Source organism: Oxyura jamaicensis, chromosome 3, assembly GCF_011077185.1.
Source record: "Oxyura jamaicensis isolate SHBP4307 breed ruddy duck chromosome 3, BPBGC_Ojam_1.0, whole genome shotgun sequence".
Classification (NCBI taxonomy): domain Eukaryota; kingdom Metazoa; phylum Chordata; class Aves; order Anseriformes; family Anatidae; genus Oxyura; species Oxyura jamaicensis.
This window is the reverse complement of record NC_048895.1, coordinates 71,561,296-71,579,151: the sequence shown is the minus strand read 5'-3', so window position 1 is coordinate 71,579,151 and position 17,856 is coordinate 71,561,296. Positions and strand designations below refer to the sequence as shown.

At 36.6% G+C, this 17,856-nt stretch overlaps 1 protein-coding gene across 2 annotated transcripts in view; it reads left to right on the top strand.

The window, feature by feature from the left end:
- The window catches only part of AFG1L (AFG1 like ATPase), a 65,914-nt gene that overhangs the window by 33,856 nt on the left and 14,202 nt on the right, over positions 1–17,856 (top strand). Inside the window, exons 8-10 of one of the 2 annotated variants that reach the window (XM_035320521.1) lie at positions 8,206–8,288; positions 11,798–11,868; positions 12,125–12,225. The exons of the other annotated variant lie outside the window; for it this stretch is intronic. Coding sequence (XP_035176412.1) covers positions 8,206–8,288; positions 11,798–11,868; positions 12,125–12,225 — 255 coding nt within the window. The remainder of the gene's footprint in view (positions 1–8,205; positions 8,289–11,797; positions 11,869–12,124; positions 12,226–17,856) is intronic. 2 annotated transcript variants of the gene reach the window in all.

Here is a 17,856-nt window from a genome sequence, read left to right as displayed (position 1 = left end):
ACATTTTAGGAGTCTCTGTCTTTATTCATGCACCATTATTTTACAAGTTAATTGTCTATTTTTCTTCTTCTTAGGGGGTAGCTGATTTATAGATAGATGTTAAAATAAGTTATTGAAAAGTCGTACAATGGATCTTATGTTCCTTGCGGTAGCAAGAATAGTGAGGTTTCTTAGTTGGTGAAGTTTTGAGGGCTGTAATGTAAACTTGTGCAACTTTCACTGAATAAATTTCATCTCAATACTGTCTCTGCCGAACTCTTAGTTTAAAGTTTGTGTTCTTGTCACAAGTGTAAGACGTCTTAAAAATTCTATTTGTATTTGACTTCCTAGAGCTTTGTGCCATGTCCATTTAGAAATAGTTCAAAGAAAATGTTTGTGTTCTGGAGTTAACCTAAGCATGATTAGTTGCACTGATACTATACAGTACACTCGGATGGCATTTTGAAGTTGTTCCTCAATTTTTTTGCAGAGTTTAAAATTGGAACAAGCATGATGTTTCTAAGGCTATTGTAGCGACGTCCCGTGTTTCATTATTGCAAGTAGTGAAGAATATGGGAAAAAGACTAAAAAAAAATAAAATAAAATAAAAAATTAACCCCTTAAAGCACTGCACTATTTTTGTAGAACAAGTAGGCTTTTGTACTTCAAGTTGATTTGATCTGTGAAAGGCAACACCTGAATATCATGCAAGACTAAGTAATTATGCCTGATTGTATTTTTTTTTTTTTTCAGGTATAGGTCACAGGAAATTCAGTTAGGGTAGAGAATGTACAAAGCTAAGAAATATGCAGATTTTCTGTTGTAAGATTGTGTAAAAATTATTTACAGTTAATACTTGCATAAAGGTTAGAAAGGTTGATGAAGTGATATTTAGTTTTGCTTTACTATTCACTGCGTGTCAGAATGTAATTATGACTGATTCATGAAACTGTCTTAGCAATGAACCGTCTTTATTAAAATGCTGATCAAGACAAGAGCTGACAGTAATAAAGAATAGAACATTTTAGTCTTGTTGCTTTTGAATGATTGCTAATTACCCCAGAGGTCATGTATAGTGCTTATGAGGATTCATTGACATTTTCTTTGAAGTCTACTGTTTCAACAACATGTGAACAGGAAGACAAAAACTGTATGCATACCCAACAATGCTCGGACCAAGTTTTTATCCCTCACAAAATACCTGACGAGTCTCTTTCTCCTTCTCCCAAGTGCATCTCACTCCCATGAGTCTGTATAGCAGAAAGTTAGGCATCTTACAAAATATATTTATTTTTAACGAGGCCAGTTTTAAGCAGGGTTAAAGCAAGCGTTGAAGGTCCTTCATCTGTACCATGCTTGCTTGTAACTGCCGGCCAGTTTCCTTGGGGAGCTGAGCCCGAGTGAGGAAACACTGCACGCGGTTCTTGTGCTTCTCTCGGCAGGCTGTGGACAGAAGGTAGACTGCATCTGGCCTCCAGCTCATCTCCTGGGGCCCAGTCAGACCAGTTTTATCTTCTGAAACGTGCTGGTGATTGCCACTTGCTGATAACTTTGAGGCTAGGCCAAAGTTAAAGCCTACAGTGTGTCTTGTAGGCCAAAAACATGTTTTTCATGACACACTGCATTTTTGGCTTGAGAGGATTCTTGTTCTACCAGAGTTATGAATCATTTGGGAATAGTCTCATTGTAATGCTATCCTTTGGATGGAGAAACCTTTTTCTTGAAATCACTTAAAGATTTTTAAGAATAAACAAAATTATAGTGGATAATTTGGCACTAGATGGAGTCAATCAACAGAACAAATGGGTAATTGTTGTGAGCTTTGTTAACCTGAGGAACTCTTCCTCTGTTGCTGGCTGGGGCTCTCACGGTGTCTACATGTGCTGTGATGTGAGATTTTTCTCTTTTTGGATGGATGTACGTGTATGAGAAGAATGATTGCCAATGAACAATTGCGTTACTTTCTGGTTTGATGGAAGGAAAGAATATTAGTGACCTTCTGTATTGTTAATGGAGATAAAATCAACAGGACAGGTAGGGAAGGGAGTGGTTGGTGTTTTTTTTTTTTTTTTTTTTTTTTTTCTGGATAGAAGCTAATATAAAGAATTAGGTGCTGAGGATGCCTTTGAAAAGGGATGGTATCTACGTGGAAGCTATGATTTATTTTGTTCAGAAAGAGTGGTTAGAAGTTGCGCTTCTCACTTAGCCATGACAGAAGACCTCAGAAAAGGCTGAGGAAGTTCGGCAGGTATGGAAATAGTAGGGTGAGTAATAGTCATCCCAAGATGAATCAGTCTTAAGCCTCTGTCCCCTTACAGCCTCAGGTAGGGTTTGTGTGATCCTGTGGGGTCAGCCGGACAATGCGTATGCTTTTGTATGTTTTTTGTGCTATTAAAACTCAGAGCAGAGAATGACAACTGGGTTGACTTACAGTGGTCTTAAATAAAATTTCATAGAGATTTCATAGAGTCATATGGTGGCTGGGTTTAGAAGGGTCTTTCAAGATCATCTAATTCCCTCCCCCTCCCTGCTATGGGCAGGGGGCACCTTCCACCACACCAGGTTGCTCAAAACCCCATCCAGCCTGGTGTTGAGTGCTTCCAGGGATGGGGTTGCCCACAGCTTCTCTGGTAACCTGTGCCAGTGCGTATTTGCTCACCTGCATTATCAAGGGCTTTGAACTGATTATAATATTTCAGTTGACAGGCACACCTTGGATTTAGTAGCGTCCTTCACGGACCCTAAGGCCATTTACTGGCATTTCAGATTTTTATTTTCGTGGTGCGTGGGAAACGAACATGATAACTTGCAGGTTATCCGTCTAACTTTGACTGTCTTTGAAAGTTTCTGAAAAATTTGTTCCTGTACTTGAGAATCTATCTTGTCATTGGAGTAGTTTAAGCATTTTAATAGCTGCTATTCAGGAATGCAGCAACAGAGACGCTAGAGGTGCTTACAGAAATAAAAATGTATTCATATTAGTCTATGTTTAATAACTTCATACAAAAAGTCTAATTTTATCTATTGTATCTGAAGACAGTCATTTTAGGTGTTCTGTCTCAATTTGAGCCTTGAGGCTTTGTCTTTTTTCCTTCTGGAATAAAAAGTTTTTCTGCCACTTCAGTGGAAATGAGTGCATGATCATGTTGTATTTTTAACTTACTAATTGCGTTTTCAATTTTGTAATTGTATTTGTTCTTTGTATACATAAATACATAAATGACTTCAAAATAAATTGTATGACTAATTAATTTTATGCATTTGAATTGAATAGGGCAAGTCAGACTTGAAATATCTCAGTGGAATAGAAAATCTGCTGGAAACTGAAAATGGTTCTATAGGAAGAGACTAGATGAGCTGTAGCTTTGGTTTTAAGTGTTTATTTCAAAAGAAAAGTAGAAATTTAGCCCAAGTAAATGAAATTTGTAATTTTAAATCTCCGTCTTAAAAAAAAAAAAAAAAGTAAACCAATAATTACAATTGTGGCTTTGACAATTAAGTACTAACAATCTGAGGATGCTGGTTAGTTCTTTGGCTGTTGATTAGGATTCCATGGTGGTGATTAATGAGTGTGAGGATGCAATCACATCTGTAGGGTTTAATCAGTTCAGTGCTGGAGAAGTTAGTCTGAAGATGGAGGGAGAAACCAGAACTTCTGTATGTAATGCTGTCAGGGTTTTTTCCGTGCTACAGGAAAATTAAGGGTACAAAGTAGAGTAGCCTACCATTTTTATTTATTTTTTTAAATGAGAATTTGCAGGATTTGTGAATGGTAGTATTCCCTAATCCCATAATAGGGGAGTATAGTGTTGTTGGCACCTACGAAGGGGCGAGAAAATGCATCATGGCACTAACGTGTCCACTATGACATTCAGTAGTTCATTCGTATCGTTGTGAGCAGGATTTGGTTCTCCATGCTGTGCAACCATGTATCCGTGTTTTTATTTTTGCAATTCTGATATTTCAAGTTTTTAGCTTGGAAATATATGTTTTTAGCATGTTTTACTTTCTTGTTACACTTTTTGATTACAACGCTGTCTTTTTAACATTGAAAGCATTGACAACTATAAAAGTTTTGCCCTGTGCGCTCCCGTGGAACAGATAAGTGAATGTTTACAAGTACAGAAACAAAGAACCTTGGTGGCTAGCACTGTCTACAAAGGAAACCCCAAAAGGGGAAACTCTCAGATCTCTGCTCTGTTCATAGCTTCTCTGTGACCTTTTTGACTTTGGTTTTGAGTGAAGGGTGACCAAGTGCTGAACCCCCCTTTAGAACAGTATCTACCAGTGCATTCTCAACCTGGATGAGAAATGCTGTTGTTACTGCCTGGTGGCATGGGCAATCCTCCCATAACAGCCCTGTAGCTCACTGGTGCTGTTACCACACCCTTTCTGCAGTGTACAAGCAGAGTTTGTGGAAACAGCATCGCCCACACCAGTGCTCGTTTGTGTGCTGTTTTGTTGGCATCCATTTCTTTTGTGTTATCATTTAATGATTGGTTGCTTTATTCTTGTTTGATTTTTCTTGTTACTTTCCAGTAGTACCACCTACAGATCCGTGCTTAGCGCCATACATTCACATAAGGAGAATGTTGTTCCTACCCTACAAAGTTAACAGCAGCAGTCACGCTTTAAAGGAACATTTTCTGGAACATGTTTCTATACAGTTTTTAATATCTTGTTTTAATGGCAGGGGCATTAAAACCTAACATTTAATATGTATAGTAAATATACATACTCTGTGGATATTTCATAATATAGTGCCTAAAACAATAATTGTGAGTGAGCTTTGAAATGTTTCAATAAAAATAATTAATCGCAAACAGCGGTAGATATTTATTTGCATGAACCTATAGAAGGTTTACGAGGTTCTTGCATTTTACAGTTTATGTAGAACATGGATTGGTGGACACTGGTTGGAGTACAGCAGGAGCTGCAGAACAGCAGCAGTCTGGATGGGGGTAAGGGCGTGGGGGAGAAGAAACTGGCTTGGAGGTCCAAGTCGGTGGTTTTGGAGACTAAATCTTTAGCATATTTTTTTACTTATTACCAAGTAAGTTATAAAGCAAGATTTGAAAGAGAATGCTAGTTTGAAAAGTGGAAGACAAAACTGTATTTGAAAGACAGGACAAAATTACAACAACCACCACCCCAAATACATATATATATTTATTTAAGACCATACAAAGAGTAAGACAGTAAAATGCTGAACTCAAAAGTTCCAGTTAACGGCCCCCTACATCTATGTTTATACCAGGTGTTACAGGAAACTGTTGTATATCAGAATTGTGTTTTTCCACCTTGTTTGTTTTGTTGGGTTGACCTAGGCCTCCTAAGAAAGCAAAAAATCAGTAGGACTGTAATAACTGTGTTTTCTGTCTCTCTGAACTAAATGCTGCTATTGCTTTTCTGGAGAAAAGGTACTATAGCCCAGAATATCTATCAGATATTTTCCAAATAAACGGTGTAATGCCACGTCACGTTAAAATCAATTGTATGCCTACAATAATGTGCTACAAGGTTTATAGGAAAAAGTAATATATTTCATTTAGGCAACTGCTTGTAGCTTAAAATACAGCCCAAAATCATGAGCTTTTAAACATACAAGCTTTTCTTAACTAGTGTTGCTAATGATAGTGATTTTTCCTGAATATTGATAATACTAATTATTTTGAATAATGAGAAAAGGGAAGAGAGACAGAAGAAATGCATCTACTTCACAGCTATATCAACAGTATTTATGTCTGCAGTTCTTACCTCCAGAGCTCGTCCACTGTAATGTTACATCACGAGTGTATAAAAGGCTCTGACCGCATTTGAAGAGCATTAAGCTTGGAAGCAGAAGGCAAGTAGACTGAAATATATTATAGCACCAAGTGCTGATATGTATTTCAGGAAGGGTTAGTGGCCTGTGCAGTTTTTCCCAATATCACACTGTATTGGAGCGTGCAGAATATCTGCCTTACACAGCAGTCATTAGCAGCTCAGCTGCAAACACCACTGTAAATATCAGCACAATAAATCTACACCAGCTGTAAAAAGGTGCACTTTTTTCTTCAGGCATACTAAACCACGCCACGCTCTTAAATGTATGTTATTAAGTATATGTTCTGTATTCACTCTTCACTCTGCGTGCAGCACAACACCCTAAAGGAGTGGTACAGTTTGGAAACCTGCCTTGAAGGCCAAAGAGATGAGGCTGAATTCATACAAAAATTGCTATCTGTTGTTTCCAGGAAGAAAAAAGTGTTAAACAGCATTGCGAATTTAAACAACGATGCTAAATATCAGAGTGCCTAAAGTTATTCTAAATAATTACCCACATCCTACATGCTGTAGTAGTATTTAATTCCTGCTAACATGAAAAAAACAGTACTTGAGTTAATCTAGTACTTTGAAAAAATAAAGCGTTAGGCAGAAAGATGCCCAGCATCACTGCCTGGCAAGGAAAAGCTAAGTGCACTAGCTTTGCTGTGAAATCTCAACAGTCTTGTTTCTAGCCTTGACTGCCAGACTGATGCTGAAGAAAAACACAAACATCCTCCCTTCCTTGTGCGTGTTATGACATGGCTCTGGAACTTTTTTCTTCTGCTCTTTTATTCTTTTCCTTTGTAAGCTCTCACTAAAAGAAACGGAATAGATTGTAATAATATTGTAGCACCGGTGCTTTTGTGTTCGCACTAGCCTTAGCCCAACAAAATGATTTCATTAGCATGGCTTTTTCACTTACCAGAATTAAAAATACGTGGATTTTCCTGGGATTCTGTGCTTTCAGGATGATTTTTTCAACGTCGTTGTCTAGCTGTATATCTCTGCAGATATGTTGGAAGCTTAAAGTACAGAATCTTCAGTAACAGCCAAAGGCAAGAAATTAGAGCAGTGAATCATCACAGTTACTCCTGCAGATATTTGTAATCAATAAGTCCTACGCAATACATTTATTTAAAAGGGACATTGTTACTTAAATCACTGACATTTCTTCTAAAATGTAAGATGTCTTTTTCTGCAATGTAGTTTCTGTAAATGAGATCTGACATTTACAATTTTGATATTTGAAAAGCCTCAAGGAGATTTTAAAAAAATTTGACACAGAACATGAGATCTCTGATGAGAATATTAAAAATAGACTGGTAGTTCATAGTGCAGTGAAGATGCAGAATAATTTAGTGAATTCTAGCAATCCACTCTAATAATTCACAGACCTTGAACTCAAAAAACTCTAATGTTGAATTACGTACAAAAAAGAAATTGGATTGCTTTAATTAAATTGTTGATAGAGGTGTATTTTCTGAAATATTTAAACTCTTCCTCCCTTTCTTTTACAGCTTCTTTTGCTTGTGGTTGTATAACAGCCAGCAGCTGTGTATGTTGGTAGTAGTAATAACAGAAGCAGAGTGATTCCTTTTGCTAGAGGATGTAAAATCTTGATACCACCGGGGTTAGTGAGAATTTCCTTCTCAACTTCAAGGCCTTGAATTAAAAAACAAAACAAAATCCACCACCCTTTAGTACAGTTGGTTGCTTTTTTTTTCTCTAATACATATTGTGAGTACTCAGGGACATCTATATCATAAACTTACAGATTTTGTTGTTTTAATTTTTAAAAAGTTCCTTTTCTGAATCAATTCAAACATTACAAAAGCAGAACAAAACCTTTTTGATAGCTTCATTTATTCCCCTTTCTAATTCAGTCGATTTTGTAGCAAGATTTGGCATGGTTCACATCTTTGATGTTTGACTCATAAATTTTGTAATCTTAGTGGAAGGAAAAGATTATAACTAATTTTAGCTGAAAAAGTTGTAGTTTGTCATCTCTGCTAGAATTTGAATCTTAAATGTTTTTTGCTTCTATTTTTCTATTTCTAAATTTATATTCTTTAATGCCAAAATAATTATTTCTAATTCCCGCCCCACAACAAAGTACTACCCAGAGAGAGTGAGTAATGCCCACTCTAATTTTGTTTACTGTACTTCAAATCTGTATTTGTTTTCTAGCTGATGGACTTTTGAAAATTATTACTTTTTTGTTTTGGATATGTGAATAATATCCAGCTTATTTCTTTGCTTCAATAACTGTAAAGGAGACTTCAATTTTGTGGACTTGAATCTGTTTTGTAGGTGATGTTCACACTGATAGCTTATCACAGCAGTGTGCCTTCTCTCTAATGCAGACGATAATAAATACAGCTTTGGCTTGAGGAAAACTTTTTTTTTTTGTCTCCGTAGAAATACTGCAGCACAGTCCAGCTTGATTCTGGAATAGACTACAGGAAACGAGTGCTTCCTGCTGCTGGAAAACTTTACTACCTGTAAGTTGATCTCTGATATGGTATTTGCCCTCTTTTTCCTTATTAGCCAATAATTTCCTAGTCAATGGGAAATGAAAAATGTGTGGTAGAATTAGCAGGGTGTGACTCTTCCTTTCTTTGCCTTCTGGTCCATTTTGTTCAGCAAACCGCCTTCCATTATGCCTTGATATTAACTTCATTAAACTACATTTTCAGTATCCACACTAGCATCATTCATAATGTGTGACTGAATAAAAACTAATTAGATTTTTTGGGGAGGTGTGGTGTTTGGAGAACTGAAGTGACAGATGGTTAGAAAGTAATGAATATCCTCTTGTAAGAGATTGCACAATTCTCTTATAATAGAAGAACATCCTTATTGTATTTAAGTAATTAAGTATTTATAGAAATCCAATGACAAGGATTCATTTAATGTTGGGTGTTTCCAGTGCTATGGATTAAAAAAAAAAAACACCTATTTTGACATTGTTTCTGTTTATCATGACTAAAATTCTATAGCACTTTATTCTGTATTTGCAAATGAATATATTTAAAGAATATGTTCACAGTTGTGCTTATGGTTGCAACATATATCAGCTTAATAGGAGCATCTTCTCTTTTTTAATAAGTACTTTGAAACCTTTGCATTGCATGCATTTCTTCTGTCTCATACTCGCTCTGAAGTTAGTTATTTAATTGGTAGCGACCTGAACAAGGCAGAAAATAGCTTAAAATGAGGCTTATAACCATGGTATCCTTCAACCCAATGTACAATATTGATTTAAAATCATGCTTGCATTAAGAAAGGTGCAGTATTTTCATCTGTCATGGATACTTGGAATGAAGGATGCCCCTATCACTTTACAATAAAACTAAAAGTTGTGCATTTTCATCTGGAAGAAGGAGTGCCGCTTAGTAGAATTGCAGCAGGTAAATTGTTTCTGGAAAAAAAAAAAAATATTAAAAGATAGTGGAAATCAAATGCCAGACTTCTTCCCCAACTCTATTCAAAACCTGTTTGAATGTTTTCCTTCCCTACAAAGATTGTTAGGGCTTGACAAATATCACTGTTACTTGTTTGCCCATGAGAAGGTAGCAACTCAGCTCTATCTCATTCTGGGAGGAAATGGCAACATCTGACATATGGAAAATATAGCTCAAGTACAGGTTCTACGTCAGCAAAAAAACTCGTATTGTTGCGTGGTTCCAGTGTCTTTAACTTCTGTGACATCTTCTGAGAAATACTGTTTGGTTTGTAGCTACTATTACCTCAGAGTCGGTCACCAAGGCTCTTTCTCCGATGTCTACATAGCTGTCCTTGCTTCAGGCTCTGCGTAGTGTGCAGAGTCTTCAGTTTGATAGTTGTGGAGAGCCCCTACCATATATTTTTTTCTTCACTCTTCATACTCTAAAGAAATGGAAAACCACATATGTGGATTCTAGCAGGTAACAGGCTAAATATGGCACCCACAACATCGTATCACAGGAGAAGGAATGTGTGAATATCCCCAGGAGCAGTACGCAGCCCAATTGTTTCATAGTGTTCTGCTGTAAAACTTGAGACAGAATTATTACCAGTCTCTGACATTCACCTGATGCATGTTCTGACATCAGATAGTTGTTGACTATCTCTAGAACTTATTATGTAATTCGTTAGGAAGCAGTGGAAAAATAAGAAAAATCCTGTAGCTACCAGTGGAAATAAGATGCTTACTTTATTGTCTGTTCTTTCTCTGAGGGAATTATATTCCTTCTTCAATACAGACTTGTTCATTGAAGCTCTCAGCCCTACAGAGCTGCCTTAGTGAGTTTTTTTTCTTTTATTAGGTACTAGATAATATTTTTTCAGATTTTTTTTTATATTTATTTCGCAGTCCTTCCCCTAAAAGAAAATCATCTTGTTCAATATCTATATGTTCCGTTACTAAAGGTTACAGTAATCATCATCATTTTTTTTAAATCCTCATGTTGCTTCATAATCTGTGTAGTCTGTTCTTCATTTTAAAACAAGGGTTGCATCTAAGGATTGCTTAAAGCTGTTTCATACTCATCTGAAAGCAATCAGTGTAACGTAATTACAAGATTCCTGATCAAAGCAATTCCTTGATCATGGTCTCAGGTGTCTATTTTCAAAACAAACTTTCTTGGCAATTAGGTGCAAATATCTACCTTGATATCATGCTTGTGTGTTTCTTCTTGCAGCCTTTACATCAAACTTTTTGATAGATACATACGTACACAGGTGCATGCTCTCTGATATACATACCCTCTTCCCTCTTTTATGGCATTTCTTCTGGGTTTGTCTGTTCCTTTTCATTTTATTTTTTAGAGGAAAGCAGCACTGAAATACCAATGTTAAGAGAAACATATATTTTTTGGAAGGTATTTTCTCTAAATGCAACCTCCTACTCAGAAAAGGTTTTTTAAGGGTTTCAAATAGCACTTAGAAGATTGTTTTGTCACCAAATTCCTTGCATCTGCAAGCTTTGCTATCACTAATCTTGAGTTAAAAAGTAGTTATTTCAGTTCTACTGTTTAAAATTTTTAAGGTAATTAAGGCCTAATGAAGAGGAAAGTAATTACATAAGATGCTGATCATCACCTGTCATTTAGAGGAGGCCTAGAGCTGTGTGAAGCAACATAACTTGATTGCATTCATGATCCATAAAGGTAGACTTTTCATACCAAACGGGGTTGTACAAACTTCACTGAAGCATTACCTGATATCTGAGTTCTAGTTCATTGTGTAGCTTAGCTTTAGTTTGCTATTCTCTACTTCTGAACTCAGCTAGAAATATCTTTCTTCTTAAAGAATGAAAGATGCAAAGAGGTCAGCCCTGTAAGCCGTTGTGACAAAAACACTCTGGACCGATTTATAATTCTTATGGTACCAGAAGATGAATATAATCTTTATCTGTGAGTACAGATATTTTACACTTGATATCTTACATTTTCACAGTCTGTGGTTGATCTTTTCCTAAATAGTATTTTGTGGGCTAGGGGAAAAAATAAAACTGATAAAATTACTGATGGTGGCATTTTGAATCTGTTTAATTTTAGAAGCTGTTTACAATTTGATTAATACAATCATTTGACTTTTTTTTTTTTTTTAGAAAGCTGCTCCAATATTTAATTCAAAAGTCCCCTCAAAAATTTCAAAGGATACTTCTTTAGGTGCTTGACTGCCTTGCCTTGTCTATTTGCTCTTATTTTGCATGCAAGATAGAGCCAGAAGCCTTTTTTCTCATTGTGTACACATAGTGTTAATGGATCTGCTCTGCCTGTATTGCCTCATTACTGGAAACGGCTCAAAACACAGAAGTCTTTCAGTGTATGCAAATAAGGCAGAATCATCTACCTGAGAGTTAATATTCTCTACTTTTAAGTGTATTCTAAATCTAATGTTTGTATTTAGAGCATAACATCCTGTTCTCTTTTTTATGGGCAAAAAGCTAAGCAGGCTCAGGCAGCTGTTTGATGTTGGCTTCAAGTGTTATTAATTTCATATTCTATTATTCTTTTCACTGTAGCACAAGTGAAGCTGATGTGGAGGCTGTCATGGATAAGTTGTTTGATGAGCTGGCTCAGAAACAAAATGATTGTACGTAAGTTAATTTCTCTTGAAAGAGAATACATTTAGAACACAATGCCCAATCTCCACTGACCAATTAATAAGTTCCATTGCTGTATATGGGTTGATGCCACACTCAAGTGGCAGTCATTGTATCAGCATTTTGTCTAATTTATGTGTTGAATCATGTGCTATTATTCATCAAGCTATGCATTTCCTATCTGTAAGAGATGAATTTTATAGTAATTATCCAGAGAAGATTGAGTCTTTGTTCATGTTCCCATAGTAACTAGACCAAGGATTCTAAAAGTGCAAGGCAGAGAGCTGAGGCTGAATAAAGCATGTGGAACCATTGCAGACTTCACGTTTGAAGAGCTGTGTGACAGAGTGAGTACCCAGTCAAATCTAGATCAGTTACGCGCAGACTTTTCACAGTTTAAAAAAAAAGAAATGAACTTGCTATTTTTCCAAGTCTCACTGAATTAAAGGGGCTTTTTTAACTTGCAGAAATATTTTGAATTTAAAAGGAAAGAAAAAACAAAAACAAACAAACAAAAAACTAAAAAGAACAATAGTCATTTCCTTTTTCATGATACAGTAAATTCACTCTTAATTATATCACAAATTGTCTTCAAAAATCTCAGGGTATGTGCCTGGGCTAGCATACTTGGGATAGTAGTCACAACATATTCATATGTAGAAAGCATTCAGATACTGCTTTTAAAATTTGGCATATAAGTAGATGGTACTTGAGCAAAGGAGTAGTAATCCTGACACCACTAGAGTAACGCTGTGCTGCTGTTCTTCTCTGTTGCATACCTTAGTTTTGACTAGCTGCATGAGAGCTGTTTAGTCCCAGGCTTTCTCTAAAATTTGCCAGATTTCTCTAAATACTCCCAAATTCTGTTAGACTCCCCTGGGAGTCCTACTGTAGTGACCTCTCTGCTGACATCTGAAGTTACTGTTATGTGATCACAACTCTAAACTGGGCTGATAGCATCATTTGCCCAGGATGTTGACCAGTCTTTTGAATATAACATTGTTTTCACTTCCTTGTAGCTACTAAGGTGATAACCAGTGGAATTTCTGTTCAAGTAATTATGTTTCAGACTGTAGGTTTTGAGCTTCGCCGCTGTTCAGTTTTGAGCAAAACCAGTTAGCCGTTTGTGAGAATGGAAGTATGCCATGGGTAGAACAGCATGCTTTTCACTATAAATTTTGAGACTTCTTTGTTATGCCTCTTAATGAATCAGAGAAAGGTGGCGTGCATAATTAAATAACCACTTGTATAATTGTTGGCCCAATATATGCCTCCTGTACCTCAATGGGTTGATAAATTGCTTCTAAGGAGGTGTGCTCTGGTAGCTGATGTGGCAGCAGCCAATACTTGGGATCAGAATAACTTGGTCTAACGGAGCTAAGGTGCTTGGTTTTCTTGTAGAACGAGACAATCCTTACGAAACAGTAAAAGTCATTTAACAGTATTGTTATTATGGTGATCACCAAGGACTTGGAAGTCATGCTCTCTACATTCCAGAAACCTTCTGCAGATGCGTTATGACAGTCTCTAATGGAATTACTACATTCTTAAAACTAAAAACACGGGGCAGACTATAAATGGTTTGCTTTAACAGCTTCTTCAGTCCTTGGGACTATGCCTTATTTTTTTTGCATATACCTCTATTTATTTCTCCTGTTACTTGTTATATACAATTATTTGGCTTGCCATGGTATTTCTCTTGGGATCACTGATATACCTTAAAATATTATGTTGGTACATTGGTAAGGTGGTATCACTGTGCTCGCTTCATGGATAGAGAAGCAAAGTCACGAACTTCAGAATCATCCATTAAACTTAAGTGGCTTCAGTTGACTTTTTTTTTTTTTCATGAGTGTAAACTTTTATAGTATTTTATAGCAACAATACAAAATGCCTGTAGGCTTAAGCTGCATTTGAAAGCTTAGCCTGTCAGTGAATCAAACCCACGAGATTAAGAATCTGGAAAATTTCAAGACCTGGTAAAAGCTTGTGAGAAATTTTGGTTTAATTTGTGTTCCTCCCCGTTGCTTTGTTTGCACTCCTTGTTGCCTTTAAACTCAGTGTTAAAAGGCAAAAGAAACTCACTGTTAAAAAGCAAAAGAAAAATTCAGTTGTCAAACCATGAAGCCATGTTCCTTTTTCATGGAGTCTTCTCTTTGGTGGAAAAAATTGATGCATGCACTATCTTTTTTTGACAGTCAGAATGGGAAGTCATTCCCAATGATGCCCCAAGAAAAGGAAAAATAAGTTGGAAACAGGACAGTACACTGATGATTCATAGCCAAAAAAACCCTCAAAGTTAAGAGACATTCACCATGACAGGACGTATAAATTCATTCATATAGATTCAAGTAAGCTGGGTAATAGATGAACGTGTTTTTGGAGTGATTAAGCAGAAAATCTAGGAGCCATAGCTATAAGGTGTTTGATGCTGCTTGTGGTTCCAAAGGGTATGTGAGCTGACAGCATCATGAGCAAAGCTATTAAGAAAAAAGAAATTGAGGTTGACAAAGACATGATGAAAAGGAGGATCTGCAAAAAAAAAATAAAAATAAAAATGGAGGGGAATTTGTTGGGTTCAGCTAGAGTGAATCTGCAGGCTTGTTTGTGAAGGCGAGGGGACAAAGTCCCATGGGAAGGTAGTTCCTGTGAATGGACACAGTATTTTGCACTGGGGAAAGTGCTTAACTGGCAGCCCAAGCGAAGTGTCTTAGGTAGATAAATGCAATTTGGAGTTGGTGTATTAGAAACCAATTAAGCATTTGACAACAGAATTGAAAACAAGATTTGCAGTGGGTTTTATACCAGTGATAAGACCAGACGATAAGCCAGATAAACAGAAAATTCTCATTAATGGAGAAAAATTACATTTAATTGCTATTAATGAAACCTCTTAGTACAATTCATAAAATGGGAATGCAAAATCAGTGCTTACAGCTTGCTTAAGGATAGACTGGCTGAGAGAGGTGGAGGGCAGCATGCAATGTTAAAGACACTGGTACCTACCTTAAAGTTAATTAATACAAGGTTCTTGAATACATATCAATCAGTGTGCTAATTAACAAACTTAAGAGGGTAGTACTGACAGGAGTCTGATGTAAACAGAGAACGAGGTGCCTTACTTCTTGAGCACTTGGCTATAAAAAGCATTTAAAGAAAAAAATATGGTTGGATGGGAAGCTTATGCTGTAGATGAAATGCAGAAAATGGTGAAATGTAATTAGCCTGAAAATTGCAAATGATAATTTTCTAGCATAAAATGTACTGCATCCAGTACAAGGTCATTTTGGTTTGAGCAGCTTTATGGTAGCTTAGAGCGATGAATATACCTAGAAATTTGTGTTGCCTAGGGCCAATCTCCATAATTTTCTCACATTCAGTGTAACCGAAAGATACTTCCAAAGAGTAAAATTTCATATTTGACCATTCAGGGAAAGTAATTTTGAAAAGCAGAAGGAAAGTATGACCAAAACTAAGTGGAAAATGTAAAAACAAACAAACCAAGACAGAGAAAGGCAATAAAAGTATGTCCCGTGTCACCGTCAAAACAAAATCCAGTAATACAGGATGAAATGGCAAGTAGTTAAGAAGTGCAGGAAAATTAAAGAGAAACTAAAGGTCATGGGCAAGTATCATTGCCGCTCAGCCATGAGGTCTGTTGTTGAGTAAAATGGGAGCTTTGATATGGTTTATATTATCTGAACATTACTAGTTTATTCTCAGTGGAGGTGGCTGAACTTTTAATAATGTGGGAAAAGGAAATGGTTTTTCAAGAAATACTTGGTTCTAGAGGAAGCTGAGTGAAGTACTCTTTTCACTAGGGATAATAACTTTAAATCTGTTAGTAATTAGAGAACATGTTAAAAATAGTCTGAAAATATATTTCAAGTCATTGGAGTCCTGGAAAACTAGGCTGAGAACTCCGGCTAGCTTTTTTATTTTTAAGTCAGTGTTGGAGTGCAAGAGAAATGCCACAGCCCTAAAGAGTGCCGCTATGTGCCAATATTTAAAAAAAAAAAAGGGGGGGGGGGGGGCAAAAGCTACAAGCAGGACCTGTATAACTGCAGGTTATCAGTCAGCTTTTAGTCTAGAAACAGTACTGGAAAAGCTGGTTCTGGATTTATAGAGGAGATGACTAAAGAAAGGAAATTAAATGAAATCAGTCTCCCTGATTTTGCAGAAAAGGTTGACTTTTGTACATACTGTTCTTACTAAGAAATTGGCATGCAGCATTGGAAAGTATGTGTTAAATGGATTGAGAAGGTAGTTTAATATATAAAAACAACAAGTACTGAAGGATTGTTGCTGAATGTAGCATTCCTAATGAGCACATTTTTATATCAAGCCCAGTACGTGTTTTTTTTTGTTCCCAGTGGTTTTGAATGTAACAAATGCTAACGCAAATTTGCTGTAAATTCAAAGCATGCTGTGCATGTGTGTACAGGAGAAGCAATGAAATTGGGCATACCATGTGCAACAACTTCTTTCTCAGCAGAATTGAGGAAGGATAGTTTTTTTTTTTTTTTTTTTTTTAAAAAGGTCTAAGCAAACACAACATTTTAAATATAGGAGTTGGGAACACAAGTCATACCTACAGGAGCAGGAGACTGCATCCTAGGCATAGTGACTTGGAATAGATTTAAGTGTTGTAACAGAAAAGCATCTCACAATGAGTTTATAAAAATGCTAGAGCATTTACCCTACCTATCACAGATGAAGTTAGGCCTGGAAATAGTCAGGAGGGTAGAAAGATTATTTTAATTTTGGAAACACCTCAGTGATACTGATGGCAGAAGGTTAGGTGTGGTTTTGACATGAGAATTTTAGAAAAGACATTGCAAAACCTGAAGAGGCTGTTGGGAAAAAAGATAAAAAAGCACAGGTTATTTGAGCTGAAGGATTTGTGCCCTTAGATGACAGATTTGAAGATCAATTTGTTAAACTTACCAAAAAAGAGGACTGGAAGATGATTTTATAGGACACATGCGTCTTAGCAAGAAAAAAATATAGGTATTAATGGGCTCCCCAATCTAGCAGAAGAAGGCAAGAAGACAGCCAGAAACTGCAGAGACATTCAGATTGGAAAAGAGAAAAGAAGAAAAAAAGAAAAAAAGAGCACACTTTGACACATTTGAAATAAGGAAGGAAATGGCAGAGCCTACTTGTACTATGTTTTGTGTCAGAACTGCATCATTTTAGAAAGAGGTGTTTGAGCTAAGTACTAGTTCTTAGGCTGTCTCTCTCTAAAATTCAGAGAAGTGGAGGATCTCACGGTCTCTTTTGGTCTTAAAATGTCAGAAACCAGAGGCATGAGGGAGTCGGGGACCCCACTGCCTGTTGGCTGCTGTCACTGCCCCTGTGCATGCAGAACCAAGTACAGCAGCTTGCAGCAGAATGTGCCAAATCCATCCCAAGGGGATAGTCTGCGCACAGCCCACTTGTGCTTTAGGGAGATGGATAATATTTAGTCTACTGTCAGTCTGTGTAATGATTTCAGACTGCATTTCTCTGAGGCTTGTAACTTCCTTGGGTTTGAGTGACGTTTCATGGGACGTGTATGAGGCGTTCCCTGGTACCAAAGCAACCTTTCTTCCAAATTTGATGTTCTTGGTCAACACCATGGAAGCACTACAACTTCTCACCAAGTAAAGTTTAACTTGAGAGCAAGTGAATAGCCTTGCTGCCAGAAATGCAGAGACTGACACTTTCACAAGTAAATATTCATTCACGTATACAGATGCATATTGAGATGAAGCCATTTAGAATGGAAGAGTTCTAAGATAAAAACTAGTTTCATAATGGAAATCTAATTTGCATGTTTCTCATAGTAAATATATGGAAGTTTTTTTGTGTGTGAAAATGTTTACATTGTCACCATCTTTTGACAGAACAACTCAAAATGTATAACTGGACTTAGTTAATGCAATTAATTTTGGTTAAACTTATTTTTTCCTCTGATGCAATATTTTTGGAATTAT